A 22061-nucleotide genomic window follows, 5' to 3' on the forward strand; every position below is an offset into this window, starting at 1 on the left:
TACGTAAATGAGTACAAGGCTGGTGCTGATCCTCATGTCCTCCTCGCTGTAAGAGAGGAGGTCCAGAAAGTGGGAGTGTTTGTGGATTATGAGGAGGGTCTGGTCTCCTTTTATGATGTGGAGGCCAGAGTTCACCTCTACTCTTTCACTGGCTGCTCCTTCACTGAGAAACTCTACCCATTCTTCAGTCCATGTTGTAATTATAATGGTGTAAACTCTGCTCCTCTAATCATCTCTCCTGTCAATCACACTGATGGCATTTAGACAGGGATGAAAACATAATCCACGCCTCATGGCCGTTCCAGCCGGGCGGAGCTAAAGATGAAGCGGTTCAGCCAAAGGTCTGATGATGGATCCATTTCTCCTTTCATACAGAGATCCCAGTATTGCCATAATGAAGACCTGGCATTATGATGGCCTTGCTTTTTTTTCACACAGCCAAACAAAGCTGGCATGATATCCTCTGTGGGTGTTGTTACTTGCTCCAACAGAGTGTGCAAATACTGCATTCCTAGGTGTATCTGTCGCGTGTCTGTCTGTGCGTAAGGCCGTAGCCAATCAGGAACTAGCATTCCTGGTGACGTCTCCTTCAACAACCAATGAGGGAGCAGCATTCTTGTTGGCATTAACAAGTGTGACCTGATATAAATAACAAGGCGGGCTCTGCTGGTGCACAAGTAGGCCATACATGGTTACGAGTGCACAAGATGCAAGTTGGCACCTCGACAGAGTGCAGTCTATTTTTTTTTCTTTTTTTTTTTTCATGGCATTGCCAGCGTTCTGGGATGAACACAAGAACGCTCGCCTCAAAACACGCTCGACCCTGGGCAAACGCGGTGACCTCGGAACGGTCGCTAAACAGGTTTTCCTTCTCTTTTTTGAGCGGTGGTCACACCGTCTCCATAGCGTGGCCGTGTGTGTATCCGTCTATGTATGTGGGTCCGTATGTAGCCGTCTATGTATGTGGGTCCGTATGTAGCCGTCTATGTATGTGGGTCCGTATGTAGCCTAAGTACCCCTGGTGACCAGGTGCTGTTGAGTCTAGTCTGCCCTGAGCATCAACTGCAATACCAGTGGTGGCCTGAGTGACATGGATAGATGGATGGCTCTCTCTCTCACACGCAAGCAAGCACCCCCCCCCCCCCCCCCCCATATATATATATTTTTATTATTATTATTTTTTTAATATTTTTTTAATATTTTTTATTATAATTATTATTATTATTATATATTTGTTTTGCTGTTGCGCAGCCTCCACGACCACCGCTCAGTTCACACGGGTGTGATTTTTTTGAGCAGAGTGACACGTTGTGAGCTTGTAGATCTGCTGTTTTCAGAGTGCAACCAAGTGTCAACTCAGCCATTACGACACCATCAAGGCACCGCTAAAATACATTTCCGTCGACAAAATCAACTGTAGATTTAGTCAACTAAAATCTTTTGCTATTTAGTCGACTATAACTAGAGTACAACTAAAACATTTCAGATGACTAAAATATGCCTAAAACTAAATTACATTTTATCCAAAAGACTATGACTAAAACGAAATAGAAAATGTCCATGATTGGTCAAGTTTCATGAGGGTGAAAACCTGTAGTATATTTCCTAGCTAGAAAAAATTCTGGGACATTGTGAGTGTGGATGTCTATATATGGTCTGGAGAGTCACATTGTCATGTAAAGCTCGACCAATCCTGGAGCTAGCACCACTCCCCCATTGATCTCAATGGACTTCCTCTATAATGGTGACATCACCGAGAATGCTGCTTCCTGATTGGCTGTGAGTTTACCCAGAATTGTGTAGAACTATAGTGTGTTGTCCTCTAGGCAACCACAGTAAAAAGTCATCTCATGGTGTCCATGTTTGTTGGTCTTTCAGATCACAGTACTTCACTGGAACCAGTCTGGAGCCCTGTGGAACTCCATATTTATATTTGGTTAAGTGTGATGTCATATATTTGATGAGGTGACGTCCAACGCCAGAGAGCATCTTAAAAGATGATTTTACAGAGTTTGAGGCACGTTGTTTACAGTCGTTTGAGGAATTAACTTCAGAAACAAGACACACTCGACCAAGGGATGGAGAGGCTGTGCGATGCTGAGCTGAGGAGGATGAAGCAATACGAAGTGGATGTGACTCTGGATCCTGATACAGCACAACGTGAACTCATCCTGTCTGAGGATGGAAAACAAGTGAGTCATGGAAATGTAATGAAGAATCTCCCAGACAACCCAGAGAGATTCTCTCCATGTGTCTGTGTCTTAGGAAAACAAAGCTTCTCCTCAGGAAGGTTTTACTATGAGGTTCAGGTTAGAGGGAAGACTGAGTGGGCTCTAGGAGTGGCCAGAGAGTCCATCAACAGGAAGGGAGACATCACACTGAACCCCAACAATGGTTATTGGTCTATAAGGTTGAGGAATGGAAATGAGTACAAGGCTGCTGCTGGCCCTGCTGTCCTCCTCCCTGTCAGAGAGGAGGTCCAGAAAGTGGGAGTGTTTGTGGATTATGAGGAGGGTCTGGTCTCCTTTTATGATGTGGAGGCCAGAGTTCACCTCTACTCTTTCACTGGCTGCACCTTCACTGAGAAACTATACCCATACTTTAGTCCATATCTTAATAATAATGGTGTCAACTCTGCTCCTCTCATCATCTCTCCTGTCAATCACACTGATGGCATTTAGACAGGGATGAAAACATAATCTCCGCCTCATGGCCGTTCCGGCCGGGCGGAGCTAAAGATGAAGCGGTTCAGCCAAAGGTCTGATGATGGATCCATTTCTCCTTTCATACAGAGATCCCACAATAATGCCATGAAGTGGATCTGGCAGTACGCTGGCTTTGCTCTTCTACACGGTGCCAAACAAATAGAACTCAAACGTTGAGTGCATTGTGCCAAGATGTAGGCCAGATGTAGGCCAGATGTAGGCCAGTTGCGGACCAGATGTAGGCCAGATGTAGGCCAGATGTAGGCCAGTTGCGGACCAGATGTAGGCCAGATGTAGGCCAGTTGCGGACCAGATGTAGGCCAGATGTAGGCCAGATGTAGACCAGATGTAGGCCAGATGTAGACCAGATGTAGGCCAGATGTAGGCCAGATGTAGGCCAGATTTTGAGTTTAGTTCCCTCCCGGAGCACCGCTCAAAATATGGAGCCGTGTCATCACTCATGAATTTCCGGACATCACAAACATGGACTTTTGACTCTTAGATCACCTTTCTAGAATAACTAGAAGCTAAATTATTAGGCCGATAACTATTTCCAGTTTTTGGCCAATAGAACTGCACTCTGTCAAGGTGCCAACTTGCTCCTTGTGCACAAGTAGGCGTGGCCAATTTCATGTCAAAGTAGGCATTTTGACCCAAAAAAAAAAACGAACGAAACCAAACTAATGGTAAGATAGATTCAGCATCTCCAAAAACCCATAATTATACATCCAACAAGTTCATGTTGGCCTTTCTCTTTTTTTACCCAGGCCCTCTGGGTACCCCAACTTTGGACACAATTACTTTGCTAATGTTCTCTATACTGCCTCCCCCTGGCCAGCCGGGGAGCCTGATGGAGGGGAAAGTTGTTGGAACTTGTTGGAATCAAGTGCCCCCCCCCAGTTATGTGATAAGAAGCGGCCTGCTCACTCCTCATGCACTGAAGGAAGCATGAGCTCAGTTCGGGGCTCTCCCCAGGTAGGCAGAGGGAGAGCAGTTCCCAGGATTACAGTTTAGGATTGGGCATCGTGTGAAAAATGGGTTCTAAAAAAATAAATCGAATTAAAAGTGTACTCACTGTTCTTGCTGACGTCGAGCTCCCTGAGGTTAACGAGGTTTGCGATGGCCGCCGGCAACACGGTGAGGTCGTTATCGGGCATGCTCAGTCGCTGCAGCAACTGGCAGTTGAACAGTTGCTGGGGAGACCACAGGAGACACACGCAGAAAACATTCATCATTCTATCTGGTTGGTTTTAAACTCTTACCTTGGGTAGCTCCTCAATCTGGTTGGTTTTAACCTCTAGCTCCTCTATATGTTGGTTTTAACCTCTAGCTCCTCTATATGTTGGTTTAAAACTCTAGCTCCTCTATATGTTGGTTTTAAACTCTAGCTCCTCTATATGTTGGTTTTAACCTCTAGCTCCTCTATATATTGGTTTTAACCTCTAGCTCCTCTATATGTTGGTTTTAAACTCTAGCTCCTCTATATGTTGGTTTTAAACTCTAGCTCCTCTATATGTTGGTTTTAAACTCTAGCTCCTCTATATGTTGGTTTTAAACTCTAGCTCCTCTATATGTTGGTTTTAAACTCTAGCTCCTCTATATGTTGGTTTTAAACTCTAGCTCCTCTATCTGGTTGGTTTTTTTTTTTTTTTTTGTGACCAACTTTTTATTTTATTTTTCTTTAAAACAGAGTAGGAAAACATTAGATTTCTTTTCGTTTGACAATACAATATATATATATTATAAAGGGTTCCTACGGGGACAAAGTCTCTTATCCCCATCTCCATACCCCCACATTTGCACAGACTACAATAAAAAGGAAACATGGCCTGCATGCACTGTATACACATCATCGTACCGCTTCTAGATCAGAATCGTATCATGAGAAAGAGAAATAAGAAATTACAGCAGATAAGGGAGAGAGCATAGGGCAGACAAAACATGTAGACAAGACATGTAGAGTATCTTAGCTGAGTAATGTTTTTACCTTCTGGGCTGCAGTGAGTAATGTTTGAATAGACTCTGTATTTGCACCCTGCGCTCGGGCACTGGATGCTTCTAATCTCAGAACCTCGTAAAAAGATGTTTTCCAGCGATGGATATTCAGATTATGGGGAGGTTTCCATCTCATTACCAGCATTTTTTTTGCTGCCGTTAAACCAGCCAGAAAAATTCTCTTCTTATGGGATATTATGTTTAAAGTTGAGTCATCATTAAGTAATAGAATGTGTGGTAGACAAGGTACCTCCAGCTCAATTATATCAGACAAAAATGATGCGACCGCAGCCCAAAAGGTCAACACTCCTGGACATTCCCACATCATGTGTGCATATGTTCCCAAGGTTCTTTGCTGACATAAGGAGCAGAAGGGATTTTGTAAAATTTTGATCTGGCAGAGCTTCCTGGGCGTTAAATAAAATCTTTGGATTAATTTGTAATGTGTTAATTGGTTATTATAGTTCCGAGATGTTAATGGGATGTTATTCCATACCCGTTGCCAATTTATTTCGGGTGTATAATCCTTAAGATCTATATTCCAAACGATGATATTTCCCGTAGTTTCATTTACTTTTTCTTGTAATTTGTTATATAGCCCGGAAACAAAACCAGTTTTTACATTTATACCATTCAGTATACGCAATAGAGGATGTACAATCAGGGGTATCTGGTTGGTTTTAAACTCTTACCTTGGTTAGTTCCTCTATCAGTTGGTTTTTAACTCTTACTTTGGTTAGTTCCTCTATATGTTGGTTTTAAACTCTAGCTCCTCTATATGTTGGTTTTAAAGTCTTACCTTGGGCAGCTCCTCTATCTGGTTGGCGTCCAGGCACAGCTCCTGCAGGGTCTTCTCGAAGCTGAAGATCTCCTTGGGGACGTTCTCCAGGCTGCAGTGGGAGTAGTCCAGGGAGGTGACCGCCTCCTCCTCGCCGCGCAGGCAGCGGCACGGCACCAGGCGCACCAACAGCGACCGCTTGGACATCCTCAGGCACTAGGGGGCGACAGAGAGAACACTCAGGGTTAATGACATCCTCAGGCACTAGGGGGCGACAGAGAGAACACTAAGCATTAATGTGGAGGTGCTTGGAGGAGAGAACACCGAGCGTTAACTCATACCCCGTCATTTGCAAATACCTTCGTAGTTCCATATGCCTCTGTCTCCATAGACTTCCATGTAATTCATAGTGCACTGATAATGTCATGTCCATGCCTAGATCATGCACCACGTGTGTGCACATTGCTCACAGCTTTCAAACAAAAAGAAATCCGAATGGAAATCCGTTCAGGCATTGATGAACTAGCAGCCATTATGTTTTCCTAAAATGTAAACAAAGATGGCTGCCATGTTTGAAAGATGGTGTTGCTATGGGGGTTAAACATGCAATTTTGCGATTGCTATCATGCCTACTACATTTTTTCCAATTTTTTTTGTTGAAAAAACTGGAAATTCTCGGGACTATCGGGCCTAGCAGTGAATGAGTTAATGTGGAGGTGCTTGGACATCGTCAGACACCTAGGTCCTGTCAATACTATCAATCTACCAGTAAGACTCCCTAATCGGGAGATAAGCGACCGTCAGGTCACATGTATACACAAATAGACATACAGTGTACCGCTTTGTAGGAGCAGTGTCCAAAAATGTTTTTGCAAGAATCGGCCTCATGGTGGCGCTAGAAGAGGGCCATGTGAGAAATGAGGGGTGGAGGTTGTGGTTTGGCAGCCAAGGATGTGTGTGCAATGGATCGGGGCAACGGTGGCAGAGATATGAGTAGAGGAAAAGCGTGATGTGACGTGACGTGAGGGGAAAAGTGTGACGTGACAAGGTTTTGATAGTAGCTGCGACCTGATGGTCACAATCACTAACAATCTGTCAATTGCACAATAATCATGTATAAGAGCTATTCAAAAGAGACAGAATCCCCCCTCCCCCCCACTAAGGGGTCGCAGACCCCCTGTTGAAGGCCTCCATAGTGAACAGAAGGAGAAGAAATCACACCCAATGTGAAGTGAGCAGTGGTCGTGCTTGCATAACGTTTTCAGACTAGGATTTGAGTTGAGGATGTACAGGCTATGCTACACACACGCGTTTTACTATGGCAAAACGCTGAGGAAAAAGGCTACAGACACACGCACAGCCACTCTATGGAGCGGTTTACCACCGCTCAAAAAAAGCTTATTTTTGTTCTCCATGTAAATTAACATTACACAATGAACCCAATATGTTTTTAGTCACTGACTTCTTATAAGCACGAATAACAATAGCTTCAGTAACGAGTTACGCCATGGATGAAATAGCTGACCCATTGAAAAAGACCCCAAGTGTCTTATTGGCGTTAATAATTCAGAAGCAAATGACCGACTTCAACCTCCATTATAAACCACACTACTGCGTCAAACAGCACAATAGGTTGTTTTCATAGAAAGAGCAGACAGACATGACAATGGCTTTTCAGTGGCAATAGCAGCACTTCACTAAAGAACGTCACTTAAATCAGCCTAGGCACCATTTGCATACAGTATAAATTATCCCTTTCTTTCAGTCAGACATACTGATGTCTAATCCACAATAGGGATGGGACGATATGAACATGTCATATCACGATTATTGTGACCAGAGAAATCGCGATTTACAATATTATCATCACGATAATTGAAATATCCCAAACATCCATTATCCTGGGGTGGAACATTCGCCCAAAAATTGCCGATCAACAAGCTTGTAGATCGTCTATTTTTTGGCAAAGAGATTTGGTAGAGTGAAAAAAATACTGTATCAAGTACGTATATTATAAGTACCTTTAACCAATTATAGAGGGTTTAAGTGGTACCGGATATGCAAATAAAAGGTGAATTGATCCCAGTGCATGACGGAGGACGATATCACGATAAATTAAATCTCCACAATGTGTTTTTTATCACGATAAACGATAATATCGCATATCGTCCCATCCCTGACCCACAACCACCATCCAAAGGGAAAGTCGATACAGCATATAAATGGTTCATTCTTAGCCAAATCGCCTTTCATCGCCATTTTGAGGACGCCAAACCGTGCCAGATCGCCAAACGTCGCCTTGGGGATCATTTTCTGATGATTTTGGTATTTTTTTGACATTTTTTGAGCTATAAATGACCATTCTAGCATCATATAAGCTTCAGCAAGGATTCTGCGATGGAAGTGACGTCATCGCCGGAAACCGGAAATCGAGCGTGTCAAACATGTACCCGAGCATATATTTTACATTGGAAGCCATTACAGCAACTCGGCTCTATCTCACGTTCTAAACGTCGGATCTTGATCCGGTTTGAAGGCTCTGTGCGTCAATTGGGCATCTAAGGCACATAGTCGATACTTTTTTTTTTTTTTTAAGAGCGCGGATGGCGTGCACGGGTCCCGGGCCGTTCCATGCTAACGCTAATGCTAAGTGAATGGACTGGTTGCTAATTTGAGGCCTTCTAGCAATCGCCAGAGACCTTAATCGCTGGCGACATCTAGTGTACACTATATAGACTACAGCCTACCAAAATGTCATGCATATAAGGGAGATCTACTGTGACTCTGAAAAATTTATAATATTCCTGGCAGTATAGGCGCAAACGCATATTGTAAATGGCTGTGTATGTGTTAAGATTAAAATGCAGTTTTTCCCAAAACACAAATTCAACTCCAGAAGAACAAGCAGATAAATCCTTGTCATTTTATTGTGTATTAAATATGAAGATCTGGCATCAAACTGTGTTTGGTTTGGAAAACACAAGTCTTGAGAAACTGTCTGTCTGTGCTGCGAGGATGAATAAATCACACTCCTGGGTCCGTTGAAACGCACGCACGCACGCACGCACGCGCGCGTGCGTGCGTGCGTGCGTGCGTGCGTGCGTGCGTGCGTGCGTGCGTGTGCGTGCGTGCGTACAGTGATAACATGCACTATGGAATGCGTTCAGATCAACAGGGTCTTTGCTCTAGTAAGTGAGCGTGTAGACAGCATGTTAGTGTGTGTGTGTCTGTGTCTGTGTGTGTGTGTGTGTGTGTGGCTGTGCGCGTGTGTGTACAGTAGCATAGCATGTACATACAGAGCATGTTCCCATGTCTCGGATCATGCTACCTCATTCTGACTGGCAGGACTTCATTATACTTGCACATGCGCACAGACATAAGCACAAGCGCATGAACACACACACACACACACACACACACACACACACACACACACACACACACACACACACACACACACACACACACACACACACACACACACACACACACACACACACACACACACCGGCCAAAGTGACAAATCAAAGTTGACTTAAATTCAGTGTATCGGAAGAAAGTACAAGCAAGATCGCGATTCTCGCTGTTTCGTTCAGTTATTCATGCATGCACATTAGGGCGGGTCATACTTTTTTTATTTTGGAACTCCAAACGTGTTGGGTGTCCATTTAATGTGTTTTTTGATGGAGAATTCAAATATGACATTATTTTTGTGATAGGACAACTCTAACCTACATTAATTTGCATTTTTTAATTGTTAATTGTACCCGTTCTATCTCATTTATAAGATAGTAAAATCCAAATGAATGTGGGGAATGTGGGGTGTCTAAATTATGTGTTTCTTTATGGGGAATTCAAATATGGAATTCTTTTTTAGATAGAATAACTCTAACCTACATAATGTTGTACTTTAAACAGGGAGAAATGTGCGATTTTTACTGTTTTTTTGGATATTGTTATAACACACAAGGGAAATGTTTTATAATGACAAAGCCAAATCAAATGTACATATTTATTAACCATTTAAGTGCATAACAGTGAATACACAAATATCACTTCCAGAATGTTGCTAAGTTGAACAAGTCCTGCTTTAACTCAGCCTTAGACATCAGCCTCCTGCTGGTCTCCTGATCCCTGATACCTCCATCCCTCTTTTCCTGGGAGAAGAACAGTATCTGGAGGAAGCTTCAGTGACCATTTTGACAACCCTCTCAATACTTTGGATGTGGCATGGCCAGTGGGGTACCTCCATGCGGGTGTTGATAACGTTCTTCAACTCTGAGGTGTTTATTGTACAGGTGCGAGGTGGCTCTGCACATCTTCTGACTAGCTAATCATTTCAGCAATGCTGGAAGCAACATCATTGATCTCAGGTGTCTTTCTGCTTCTTACTGAGGAGTAGTTGCTGCCAGGCTCACTGGCATCTCTACAGTATTGCCAGTGAGCCTGGCAGCAACTATCTGTTCCAATACCCCAGAAAAAGGGACTAAAGAGGAGCCACATGTAGAGCAAATTGCCAAGCTTTTTGCATGGCTGAGAGAGAGGGGTTTTGATTAGACCTTAAGGGCCATGGAGGGGACTCAACAAATCTTAACACTGGTGTCAAAGCTGGAGTAATGCAGAAGCTGCAGCTGCACCTATAGGCAGAAAGCTGGTCTGGTTGGTGAGTGTACCAACAATGTATTCCACAATTATTGGAGTTTTTTTCTGATTCTTTCCTCTCAATCCAACCCAGAGCCTGAGAAGTCTGTTTGCTGTGGTGAGCCAGTGGCTGTGGTTTGCTGGCCCAATCTCCAGCAGAGCCAGCCTTGCAGGAACCACTCCATCCCTGACTGCAGAAACAATATGATAGCCATAGTGTTGATCAGAGATCTTCAATGACTTTGGCAGGCAGCTCTGTAGCTGAATTAAGGAGCTTTCTTATTGGTCCAGACAATGTGTTGTCTGACAGATTAGGACCATCGAGTTCAACAATGACCACCTGGCAGAGGGGAAGTTCACCAGTGTGTAGGCTCCTCACCAACCAGACCAGCTTTCTGCCTATAGGTGCAGCTGCAGCTTCTGCATTACTCCAGCTTTGACACCAGTGTTAAGATTTGTTGAGTCCCCTCCATGGCCCTTAAGGTCTAATCAAAACCCCTCTCTCTCAGCCATGCAAAAAGCTTGGCAATTTGCTCTACATGTGGCTCCTCTTTAGTCCCTTTTTCTGGGGTATTGGAACAGATAGTTGCTGCCAGGCTCACTGGCAATACTGTAGAGATGCCAGTGAGCCTGGCAGCAACTACTCCTCAGTAAGAAGCAGAAAGACACCTGAGATCAATGATGTTGCTTCCAGCATTGCTGAAATGATTAGCTAGTCAGAAGATGTGCAGAGCCACCTCGCACCTGTACAATAAACACCTCAGAGTTGAAGAACGTTATCAACACCCGCATGGAGGTACCCCACTGGCCATGCCACATCCAAAGTATTGAGAGGGTTGTCAAAATGGTCACTGAAGCTTCCTCCAGATACTGTTCTTCTCCCAGGAAAAGAGGGATGGAGGTATCAGGGATCAGGAGACCAGCAGGAGGCTGATGTCTAAGGCTGAGTTAAAGCAGGACTTGTTCAACTTAGCAACATTCTGGAAGTGATATTTGTGTATTCACTGTTATGCACTTAAATGGTTAATAAATATGTACATTTGATTTGGCTTTGTCATTATAAAACATTTCCCTTGTGTGTTATAACAATATCCCAAAAAGCGGTAAAAATCGCACATTTCTCCCTTTTTAAAGTACAAAATTATGTAGGTTAGAGTTATTCTATCCAAAAACGAATTCCATATTTGAATTCCCCATAAAGAAACACATAATTTAGACACCCCACATGTTAAAATTTCATTTGGATTTTACTATCTTATAAATGAGATAGAACGGGTACAATTAACAATTTAAAAATGCAAATTAATGTAGGTTAGAGTTGTCCTATCACAAAAATAATGTCATATTTGAATTCTCCATCAAAAAACACATTAAATGGACACCCAACACGTTTGGATTTCCAAAATAAAAAAAGTATGACCCGCCCTAATGCACATCATGTCCGAGGAAAGTTGTTCCAGGGACCCCCCAGAAGCAAAGATTCAAGTAAAAAAAAATGCTCGCTTTAAATTTGCACAAATGATCACAGATGCGTTCCTTGGTGTTAAGCTGGCCGTACACTACACAATAATCAAGGCACTTGACACGTTTAGCAGTGATAGAGAGAGGGTAAAAGTCAGAGAGTTGAACAGAGGCATGGATGGACATAAAACGTGTCAAAGTGAACTCATATTATCATCAAAATGGGACACAAATTCCTTATTGAAGCGTTTTTTTTTTTCTCCATTGCGCGAAGCGATGCGATGGTGTGTTGCGTGGATAACGTTAATGTGTTTGTGTGTGCGCGTGCGTGTGTTGCAAGGCGAAGGACAGCCCCTGTGACATTTCATTATATTATGTGTATTATTGCTTTGTTCAGGCCCGACTCAATCTGAATAGAATCATGTAGCGTGCGGAGCGCCCGACTTTTCAAAACGGCCAGTGTGAGCCCGTTTAGATTATCTGGTCAGAGAATCTAAAAACCTGATTCAATCGTGCCTGAGTATCTGCTAGTGTACTGGGCTAATAGGTTCTATCTATCTACCCGTGGAAGATGGGATGGCAGAGAGCTTAGCCGTGCTGGTCTCCATTCATCGCTGAGCTTTCACAGATCTGTCTGGGTTTCCGAGGCTAGGAGTGAGGCTAGGAGTGACGCAACGAGACGGCGGAGGAGTGGGAGGATGGGAGAGACAGACAGAGTGTGAGGTGGGAGGATGGGGAGGATGGGGGGGGACGTCTGGGGGAGACGGACAGAGTGTGAGGTGGGAGGATGGGGAGGATGGGGGGGACGTCTGGGGGAGACGGACAGAGTGTGAGGTGGGAGGATGGGGAGGATGGGGGGGACGTCTGGGGGACACAGACAGAGTGTGAGCTGAAGGCTAGCAGACGCTGACTTAACCCACGTGGAAACGCTGGCCAGCGTGAACCAAGCACGTAGGAGGAGGAGGAGGAGAGACGCCACGGAGCGGAGCGGGCAGAGACACTAGATAACTGCAGCACCATGAGACAAGTGGTTCTTCTGAAACTTTTTTTTTTCATGTCAAGGACCCCCAGAATGATATGCATTTGGTTGAAGCGCACACAACGCCTTGCGATAAGCTTGTGGATTTTTTTCATTATTTTCATGCGGCACACTCTACTGATGTAATAGGGCAGTATGATGCGGAGAAACAGGATTTCTGTCCAACATTACTTCATACCATATTTAATTTTTCAACATGCATGATGATTATGACGATGGGGACTGCCCATAAGTCCTACATCTCATTAGTCCTAATTTGGTTAGGCTTAGGGTTTTGGTTAGGTTTAGGCATAGTTTTACTGAAGTTAGGTTTAGGTTTAGGCATAGTATTTTTCACCAGGTTAACATTCACCAGATTCGGACTAATGGGATGTAGGAACAATGAGATTTCGGACCAATGCCATGGCAGCTATGACGATTACGCAAAAAGTAATTGTGATGATCTCAGATCAGTGTGATCAGTGATTATGTAATAATTGTGACAGGTAGGCCTAATCGACAATACATTTGGACAAAGACAACCATTGTGAAGATCGTATTTGCTCAGCTGTTGCAGGTGTGCTCTTATCTCCTCATCATTGCATAAGAGTTTAATAAGCAGAACGTTGAACAATACAAACCACACAGACAATTCATTCTAGACATGACTAGGGCTGGGCATGGTAACCGCCGTACCGCGGTGTCAGGTCCCTTACTTATTTCATCTCCCCCCCCCCCCCCCCCCCCCAAAAATAAAATAAAATATATAGGCTTAGGCTATCCACAACGTCCCACTCCCACCGTGCATTGCGCAGAAAGAGTGCGGCAGTTCCGGCACTGCAACCAGGAGTGATCTACAAGCTCACAACGGTTGCATCTGCGACATGATGTGAGCTTGTATGTCTGCTGTTCTCAGGAAGTGTCCCACAAATAATTCTACAGTAAATTCTCACAGAATGAGGTGGATACAGAGCATGCGAGTGAGTTTTAAAACGGCGGAGACGCGAGGACCGCCTGCCGCTCCATGCCGCTCTGCTCTGGGCCGCGTACCACATGTTTCATGATGTTTGTGACACCTTCAGCTCGGGCCGCCTCACCCTCTCTCACGGACAGACACAGAAATGGAGAGTGCAGCAGCATAAAGTCTCCATCCAAAAACACTGATGTCCTTGCAAGTATAGAAAAACAGACACTCGTGCCTTAGTGCCTGTGTGTGTGTGTGTGTGTGTGTGTGTGCAGGGGTTAAAGCAAAAAAAAATCCCAAGACGGAAATTTATTTTCCAACCCCCCCCCGCGCGGCGGCGCCGTTTGAAAAGCGTCTTTTCACCGTTGATGCCATAACATAGCTTTCTGTTGCACACCCAACAGAAACAGGGACCTGAATGGCTTTCCTGTGTCAAACGTTTCATCCAGCCAACCACAGCTAAACAATCCACCCATGTTAAAACAAAGTGGGTTAGCTGCATTAGTATAGAGAATGGCCACCTCCATTTGTTTTTGACTGTGCTAAGCACGTCCGAGACGAGTCTTCATTCACAACTAAACCAACCGCTCCATATTGTCGCTGACTGAACCACCACACGTGGGTAATATTATGAGAGAAACACTGCCCACGTAGTGGAGAAACCTCCGCCTAGTACAGCCATGAGCACCAATCATGATAGGCTAAGCTGCGTCGGTCCCAAATGAAACACTGCCCCGAAGTTTTGAATTAGCATCTGTATGGATAACTTTTGTGAGTGACAAATAAACCCCCCCGAATCTCTGATTGGCAAACATAACAAGTGTTCCGTTGCTTATTTTAATGCAAGAGAACGTAAGCAACCGTTTAATCAATTACTGCTGCCTTCCCTGTAAACACATATTTAGATAGCCATAGCCTACCTGCTGTTTACATGGTGAAAAACTCCTGTGACTTCCATTATTCCTGTGATTTCATCTTTTGGACACTGCTATCCATACAGAGCGAATTCCATAACTTCACCGTTAAAATCCGAAGTACTTTGAGTCACAAAGTAACACATTATGAGCTTGCACATCTGCATGTCATGCACACAACACAGCCACACACCAGGGCTAAAAACTAAGCTAACTGATGCTATGGCTAACGCTTGGACCTTGACTTGGTGTGAATGGTGTCAAGTTACAGCAGCTGCTTGGGCAGCGGCCAGCCTGTTGCACATCTGAGCAGCGCATCTTCAGTCACATACAGTAGATGTTTTAAAATAATTTGCTGGGGAGGGATGCATTGTAATTTGGAGATCACTTGACTTGACTAGCAAGTATTATGCTGCATTTTGACGATTTCGGTCATGTTATTAACATCGCGGCCATGGCTACACCCCCCCCCCCCCCCCCCCCAACTCTCTTTATTATTTTTTTTGCAAATCTCCATTGATCTCATAAATAGCCCCTAGGGACTCCTCAGGACGGAAATCCGTCCCCAGGACGGAGAACTTTAACCCCTGTGTGTGTGTGTGTGTGTGTGTGTGTGTGTGTGTGTGTGTGTGTGTGTGTGTGTGTGTGTGTGTGTGTGTGTGTGTGTGTGTGCGTGCGCGCGTGCGCATGCCAGACTCTTCATGTGACTCAGTACCCTGGCATGGCTCGCTGTCTCCCTGCCTCAGTAAAAAGAATGAGTGAATGAACCGTCCGCTGAAGAGGAGGCAGGTTTAAGCCATTTAGGCCTACAACTATTGAAAAATAGCAGATCTACAAGCTTGCGGCGTCTTAGAATATATATTTTTTAAAAGCAAACATGTGCTTCTAGGGGTAGGGGGGTCCATGGAACAACATATTTTCAGATGGGGGTCCGTGGCCAAATGCATGTAATTTTGGGGGTCCTTGACGTGAAGAAATTTGACAACCACTAATTTTTAGAACGTTTATAGAATCGGGTCAACATAACATTCAAAGACTTGACACAATTGTTCACGATTTTTTTTTCTCAAAAAATAGCAGATCTACAAGCTCACAGCGCGGCACTCGGTGCCACGCTGTGAGCTTGTACAATAATGGTTAAAGTGACTCGAATTCTAACGTGACACAGATTTGCGTTTCAAATGGTCTAAAACGGTTTAACTTTAGCTCCAATATTCCTCCTCCATTCTCCAGTTCCCAGCTGGAACCAGGAAGTCACTTCCCTGTCCCCCCCCCCCCCCCCTCGGAACACGAGTGTTTCTCGGCTCAGTGGCGTCGCCATAGAGACGGTGGTCAGCCGGGGTTAGCATCTCTTCTATCCAACGTTACCTCAGATCACACACAGCAAGGCTAGCAGTGTCCAACTCTACCTCAGATCACACACAGCAAGGCTAGCAGAGCACAATGACTTCTATCCAACGTTACCTCAGATCACACACAGCAAGGCTAGCAGAGCACAGGGACTTCTGTCCAACTTTACCTCAGATCACACACAGGTCAAAACTGAGAGAAGACAAATACATACCAAATGTATTATCAGACAATAAGCATGAAAAGCATTACAAAAGTTAGAATAACAAGAACAACAATCCTTTGTTATTGCACACAGACCCATAACTAACTCAAACTGAGACTGTTCCGTTCGCAGGCCTAGCGGCTGCTCATGGAGTTTGAGAGCCTCATTGCTGTTGGGACAAAAGGGTTCTTCTGTTCGGCAAAGTGTTTCATTTGCTTGAGTAAAAGTAGCACTACCACGATGTAGAAATACTCCTTAATTCCTCAAGTTTCACTTGAGCAGGGGTTGACACCAAGGTCTCAGAGGCACTTGCCTGTCGGGCAAGTATAGGTCATGTTCTACTTGCCCCAAAGGCCATGCCCACTTGCCCGAAAAGTAAATTGTCCATTATAAAATGATAGGTAAATATTTAATTACCGTTATTATTTTTTTAACTTTCTGAGGCTGTGTGATTAAAATAAATATATACAGTATTATATTTTGTGCCAAATGCCTGCATAGCTGTGAACGTCACTGTGGGTTCTCACTTGTTTATTGTGTTTATAGACGGTTATGTCCCCTCTCAAATACTTGCCAGTTAAGTGCTCAAAGTACAGTAGTTCAGTGGTGAGAATAGCAGATCTACAAGCTTGCAGTTATAGAGGTTATAACTGCGAGCTGGTTCCGGTCATGGACACCTCGACACCGAGCCAAGGGGGGCGGGGCCGGCATCGAACCTGTGACCTTCTGGTTCCCAGGCGGCCCCCCTCTCTTACACATTCAGAGAGAGAGAGAGAGCGAGAGCGAGAGAGAGAGAGAGAGCGCTCACACACAAACACACACACACACACACACACACACACACACACACACACACACACACACACACACACACACACACACACACACACACACACACACACACACCATCTCTCCAGAAAGCCACAGTGTCCAACAGGGACCCAATGACCTACTTAGTAGAGTTCATTCAGTGGGAAATCGCTGGGAACCAATTAAGACGTAGGGAGCAGCAACACAGGGCTGTCATACTGCATATCTGTCTGTCTGTGCTGCAATCCTAGAGCTGTGAGATCTGAATCTGATCCACGGCTGCTCAGGGTGGGATGGGGGAGTCTTTGACATGTTTAAATCCATGTTTCTTTGTTTTTTGTTTTTTCAGGCCAAGGATTTTAGCTTGGTTTGTTTGTAAAGTAAAAAGCACAAGTTTAAAACCAATGGAGGATATAAAATAACACATTAAAAGCCCTCAATACTTAGTGAACTCGAACTTTGAACCTGTATATTCACCCTTTGTCAAGTCCCGCCCGTTGTCTCGCCCCTCTTCACAGCCATTGGTTGCTGTGTCTCGGTGGGACACTCGGTAGGACACTCCATCCACTACCATTTTAATTCAGTTGCTTCGTATTGTTATTCTGTGTGTTCAATTCTAATTTTAAACTTGGTTTCAGTAAAATGGAACATCTCAGGTGCAGTATAGTGACGCAGCATGTTTTTTTAAAGTTTGTATTTCTCCATAAATTATGTTTTAGCAAATTCAACATAAAAAAGGCGGAACCAGGGCGGGACAAGGCAGAAAGAGCCTGCTGGTTGGTCAGCCAGGGACCAATCAGAAGGCTGACAAAGGGTGAATTGGACTATACTAACCAAAGAGATTTATGAAGGCTCTGCTCCATTCAAACTAACTTTCAAGGACCACCATAACTCTGAGAGTGTACAAATGGAACCAAATGGACCTGTAAGGCAGTGTTTCTCAACCTTTTTTCTGCATGGGCACACTTTTCATGTCCCAAGAATCCATGGGCACACCAACATAATACGGGGTGCCGGTGTAAATATCGTCACTGTCGGGAAGAAACCTTGTATCTCCAAGTTTCAAATGTGTACGTTTCTTCGCAAAGTAAAGCCCTGCTTCATCATACAAGGCTGTCGCACAACAGTAGTGAAAACAGCAGATCTACAAGCACACAACGCCTCGCACCGCGAGGCGTTGTGTGCTTGTAGATCGGTTGTTTTCAATAGTTTAAATCGTTTTTAAAATGATAAATACAATAGTGTCTTTCAAGCAGTTTCAAGGGGCACACTTGACCCTTCTCAGGGGCACAGCAAAGGTCCCCAGGCACAGTGGTTGAGAAACACTGCTGTAAGGGGACCAATTTCTCTCCGATATGGCTGCTGTGCATCGAGCCTATATGTGAGCTTGAAGAGATTGAAGTTTGAAAACTATCTGCTGAATAACTGCCAAATTATGCCGTCAAATAGTTAAAACTATCTGCTGAATAACTGCCAATATACTGTCAAATAGTTAAAACTATCTGCTGAATAACTGCCAATATACCGTCAAATAGTTAAAACTATCTGTTGAATAACTGCCAATATACCGTCAAATAGTTAAAACTATCTGCTGAATAACTGCCAATATACCGTCAAATAGTTAAAACTATCTGCTGAATAACTGCCAATATACCGTCAAATAGTTAAAACTATCTGCTGAATAACTGCCATTATACCGTCAAATAGTTAAAACTATCTGCTGAATAACTGCCATTATACCGTCAAATAGTTAAAACTATCTGCTGAATAACTGCCAATATACCGTCAAATAGTCAAAACTATCTGCTGAATAACTGCCAATATACCGTCAAATAGTTAAAACTATCTGCTGAATAACTGCCAATATACTGTCAAATAGTCAAAACTATCTGCTGAATAACTGCCAATATACCGTCAAATAGTTAAAACTATCTGCTGAATAACTGCCAATATACCGTCAAATAGTTAAAACTATCTGCTGAATAACTGCCAATATACCGTCAAATAGTTAAAACTATCTGCTGAATAACTGCCAATATACTGTCAAATAGTTAAAACTATCTGCTGAATAACTGCCAATATACCGTCAAATAGTTAAAACTATCTGCTGAATAACTGCCATTATACCGTCAAATAGTTAAAACTATCTGCTGAATAACTGCCATTATACCGTCAAATAGTTAAAACTATCTGCTGAATAACTGCCAATATACCGTCAAATAGTTAAAACTATCTGCTGAATAACTGCCAATATACCGTCAAATAGTCAAAACTATCTGCTGAATAACTGCCAATATACCGTCAAATAGTTAAAACTATCTGCTGAATAACTGCCAATATACCGTCAAATAGTCAAAACTATCTGCTGAATAACTGCCAATATACCGTCAAATAGTCAAAACTATCTGCTGAATAACTGCCAATATACCGTCAAATAGTTAAAACTATCTGCTGAATAACTGCCAATATACCGTCAAATAGTTAAAACTATCTGCTGAATAACTGCCATTATACCGTCAAATAGTTAAAACTATCTGCTGAATAACTGCCATTATACCGTCAAATAGTCAAAACTATCTGCTGAATAACTGCCATTATACCGTCAAATAGTCAAAACTATCTGCTGAATAACTGGCAATATACCGTCAAATAGTTAAAACTATCTGCTGAATAACTGCCAATATACCGTCAAATAGTCAAAACTATCTGCTGAATAACTGCCAATATACCGTCAAATAGTCAAAACTATCTGCTGAATAACTGCCATTATACCGTCAAATAGTTAAAACTATCTGCTGAATAACTGCCAATATACCGTCAAATAGTTAAAACTATCTGCTGAATAACTGCCAATATACCGTCAAATAGTTAAAACTATCTGCTGAATAACTGCCATTATACCGTCAAATAGTCAAAACTATCTGCTGAATAACTGGCAATATACCGTCAAATAGTTAAAACTATCTGCTGAATAACTGGCAATATACCGTCAAATAGTTAAACTATCTGCTGAATAACTGGCAATATACCGTCAAATAGTTAAAACTATCTGCTGAATAACTGCCATTATACCGTCAAATAGTCAAAACTATCTGCTGAATAACTGCCATTATACCGTCAAATAGTCAAAACTATCTGCTGAATAACTGCCAATATACCGTCAAATAGTTAAAACTATCTGCTGAATAACTGCCAATATACCGTCAAATAGTTAAAACTATCTGCTGAATAACTGCCAATATACCGTCAAATAGTTAAAACTATCTGCTGAATAACTGCCATTATACCGTCAAATAGTTAAAACTATCTGCTGAATAACTGCCATTATACCGTCAAATAGTCAAAACTATCTGCTGAATAACTGCCATTATACCGTCAAATAGTCAAAACTATCTGCTGAATAACTGCCAATATACCGTCAAATAGTCAAAACTATCTGCTGAATAACTGCCAATATACCGTCAAATAGTCAAAACTATCTGCTGAATAACTGCCATTATACCGTCAAATAGTTAAAACTATCTGCTGAATAACTGCCAATATACCGTCAAATAGTTAAAACTATCTGCTGAATAACTGCCAATATACCGTCAAATAGTTAAAACTATCTGCTGAATAACTGCCAATATACCGTCAAATAGTTAAAACTATCTGCTGAATAACTGCCAATATACCGTCAAATAGTCAAAACTATCTGCTGAATAACTGCCATTATACCGTCAAATAGTTAAAACTATCTGCTGAATAACTGGCAATATACCGTCAAATAGTTAAAACTATCTGCTGAATAACTGGCAATATGCCGTCAAATAGTCAAAACTATCTGCTGAATAACTGCCAATATACCGTCAAATAGTTAAAACTATCTGCTGAATAACTGCCATTATACCGTCAAATAGTTAAAACTATCTGCTGAATAACTGCCAATATACTGTCAAATAGTTAAAACTATCTGCTGAATAACTGCCATTATACCGACAAATAGTTAAAACTATCTGCTGAATAACTGACAATATACCGTCAAATAGTCAAAACTATCTGCTGAATAACTGCCAATATACCGTCAAATAGTCAAAACTATCTGCTGAATAACTGCCAATATACCGTCAAATAGTTGAAACTATCTGCTGAATAACTGCCAATATACCGTCAAATAGTCAAAACTATCTGCTGAATAACTGCCATTATACCGTCAAATAGTTAAAACTATCTGCTGAATAACTGCCAATATGCCGTCAAATAGTCAAAACTATCTGCTGAATAACTGCCAATATACTGTCAAATAGTCAAAACTATCTGCTGAATAACTGCCAATATACCGTCAAATAGTCAAAACTATCTGCTGAATAACTGCCAATATACCGTCAAATAGTCAAAACTATCTGCTGAATAACTGCCAATATACCGTCAAATAGTTAAAACTATCTGCTGAATAACTACCAATATGCCGTCAAATAGTCAAAACTATCTGCTGAATAACTGCCAATATACTGTCAAATAGTCAAAACTATCTGCTGAATAACTGCCAATATACCGTCAAATAGTCAAAACTATCTGCTGAATAACTGCCAATATACTGTCAAATAGTCAAAACTATCTGCTGAATAACTGCCAATATACCGTCAAATAGTTAAAACTATCTGCTGAATAACTGCCAATATGCCGTCAAATAGTCAAAACAACGGCTGGTATAATATGTGCCTGGCTGCAGTGATATGGCCTCAACTGAAAGAAGAAATGGTGGTAAAATCTTATAGTGGTGAAAAACCCCATAAGGGGAATTAGGACTGAAAAACAGGAACTTTAAAACCCGTAAATGAATAGTAGCGACGCTTCTATTCTATTCGACCAATGTCTTCATACTACGGTGCCATGCAATAGTAGCTAAAATAGCCGATCTACAATTTGCAATTTAAAGGGGAAGACGAGTTCAATATTGAAAATGGGTGGTCTTCCCCTTTAAGTATTTAGCAGACACTCTTAATCCAGCGAGATTTACAGTAAGCAAGAACAACGCAAGGTGAAACGCATCAAACGCATAGAAATAGTAATCTAGGACAGGGGTCTTCAACAGGGGGTCCGGGACCCCTAGGGGGTCCTCAGAGTTACTACAGAGGGGTCCTCCAAGTCTTTGTGTGATAGAAACCTTTTTCTCCTTTTTTCTATTAACCACTTGAACAATAGCATCCATATTCTGAAAACTTTCGCCAAAAATAGCAG

The 22061-nt window shown here is 42.6% G+C and overlaps 1 protein-coding gene across 2 annotated transcripts in view; it reads right to left on the minus strand.

The window, feature by feature from the left end:
* The window catches only part of erbin (erbb2 interacting protein), a 141627-nt gene that overhangs the window by 67794 nt on the left and 51772 nt on the right, over nt 1-22061 (minus strand). For both annotated transcript variants that reach the window (XM_080743791.1, XM_080743790.1), the window contains exons 3-4: nt 5500-5694; nt 3781-3898 (exon numbers count right to left, since the gene is read on the minus strand). In XM_080743791.1, the coding sequence (XP_080599917.1) occupies nt 3781-3898; nt 5500-5685 (304 nt within the window). In that variant the 5' untranslated portion in view covers nt 5686-5694. The remainder of the gene's footprint in view (nt 1-3780; nt 3899-5499; nt 5695-22061) is intronic.

This window comes from Nannobrachium achirus, assembly GCF_963921795.1.
Source record: "Nannobrachium achirus genome assembly, chromosome: 15".
Classification (NCBI taxonomy): Eukaryota; Metazoa; Chordata; class Actinopteri; order Myctophiformes; family Myctophidae; genus Nannobrachium; species Nannobrachium achirus.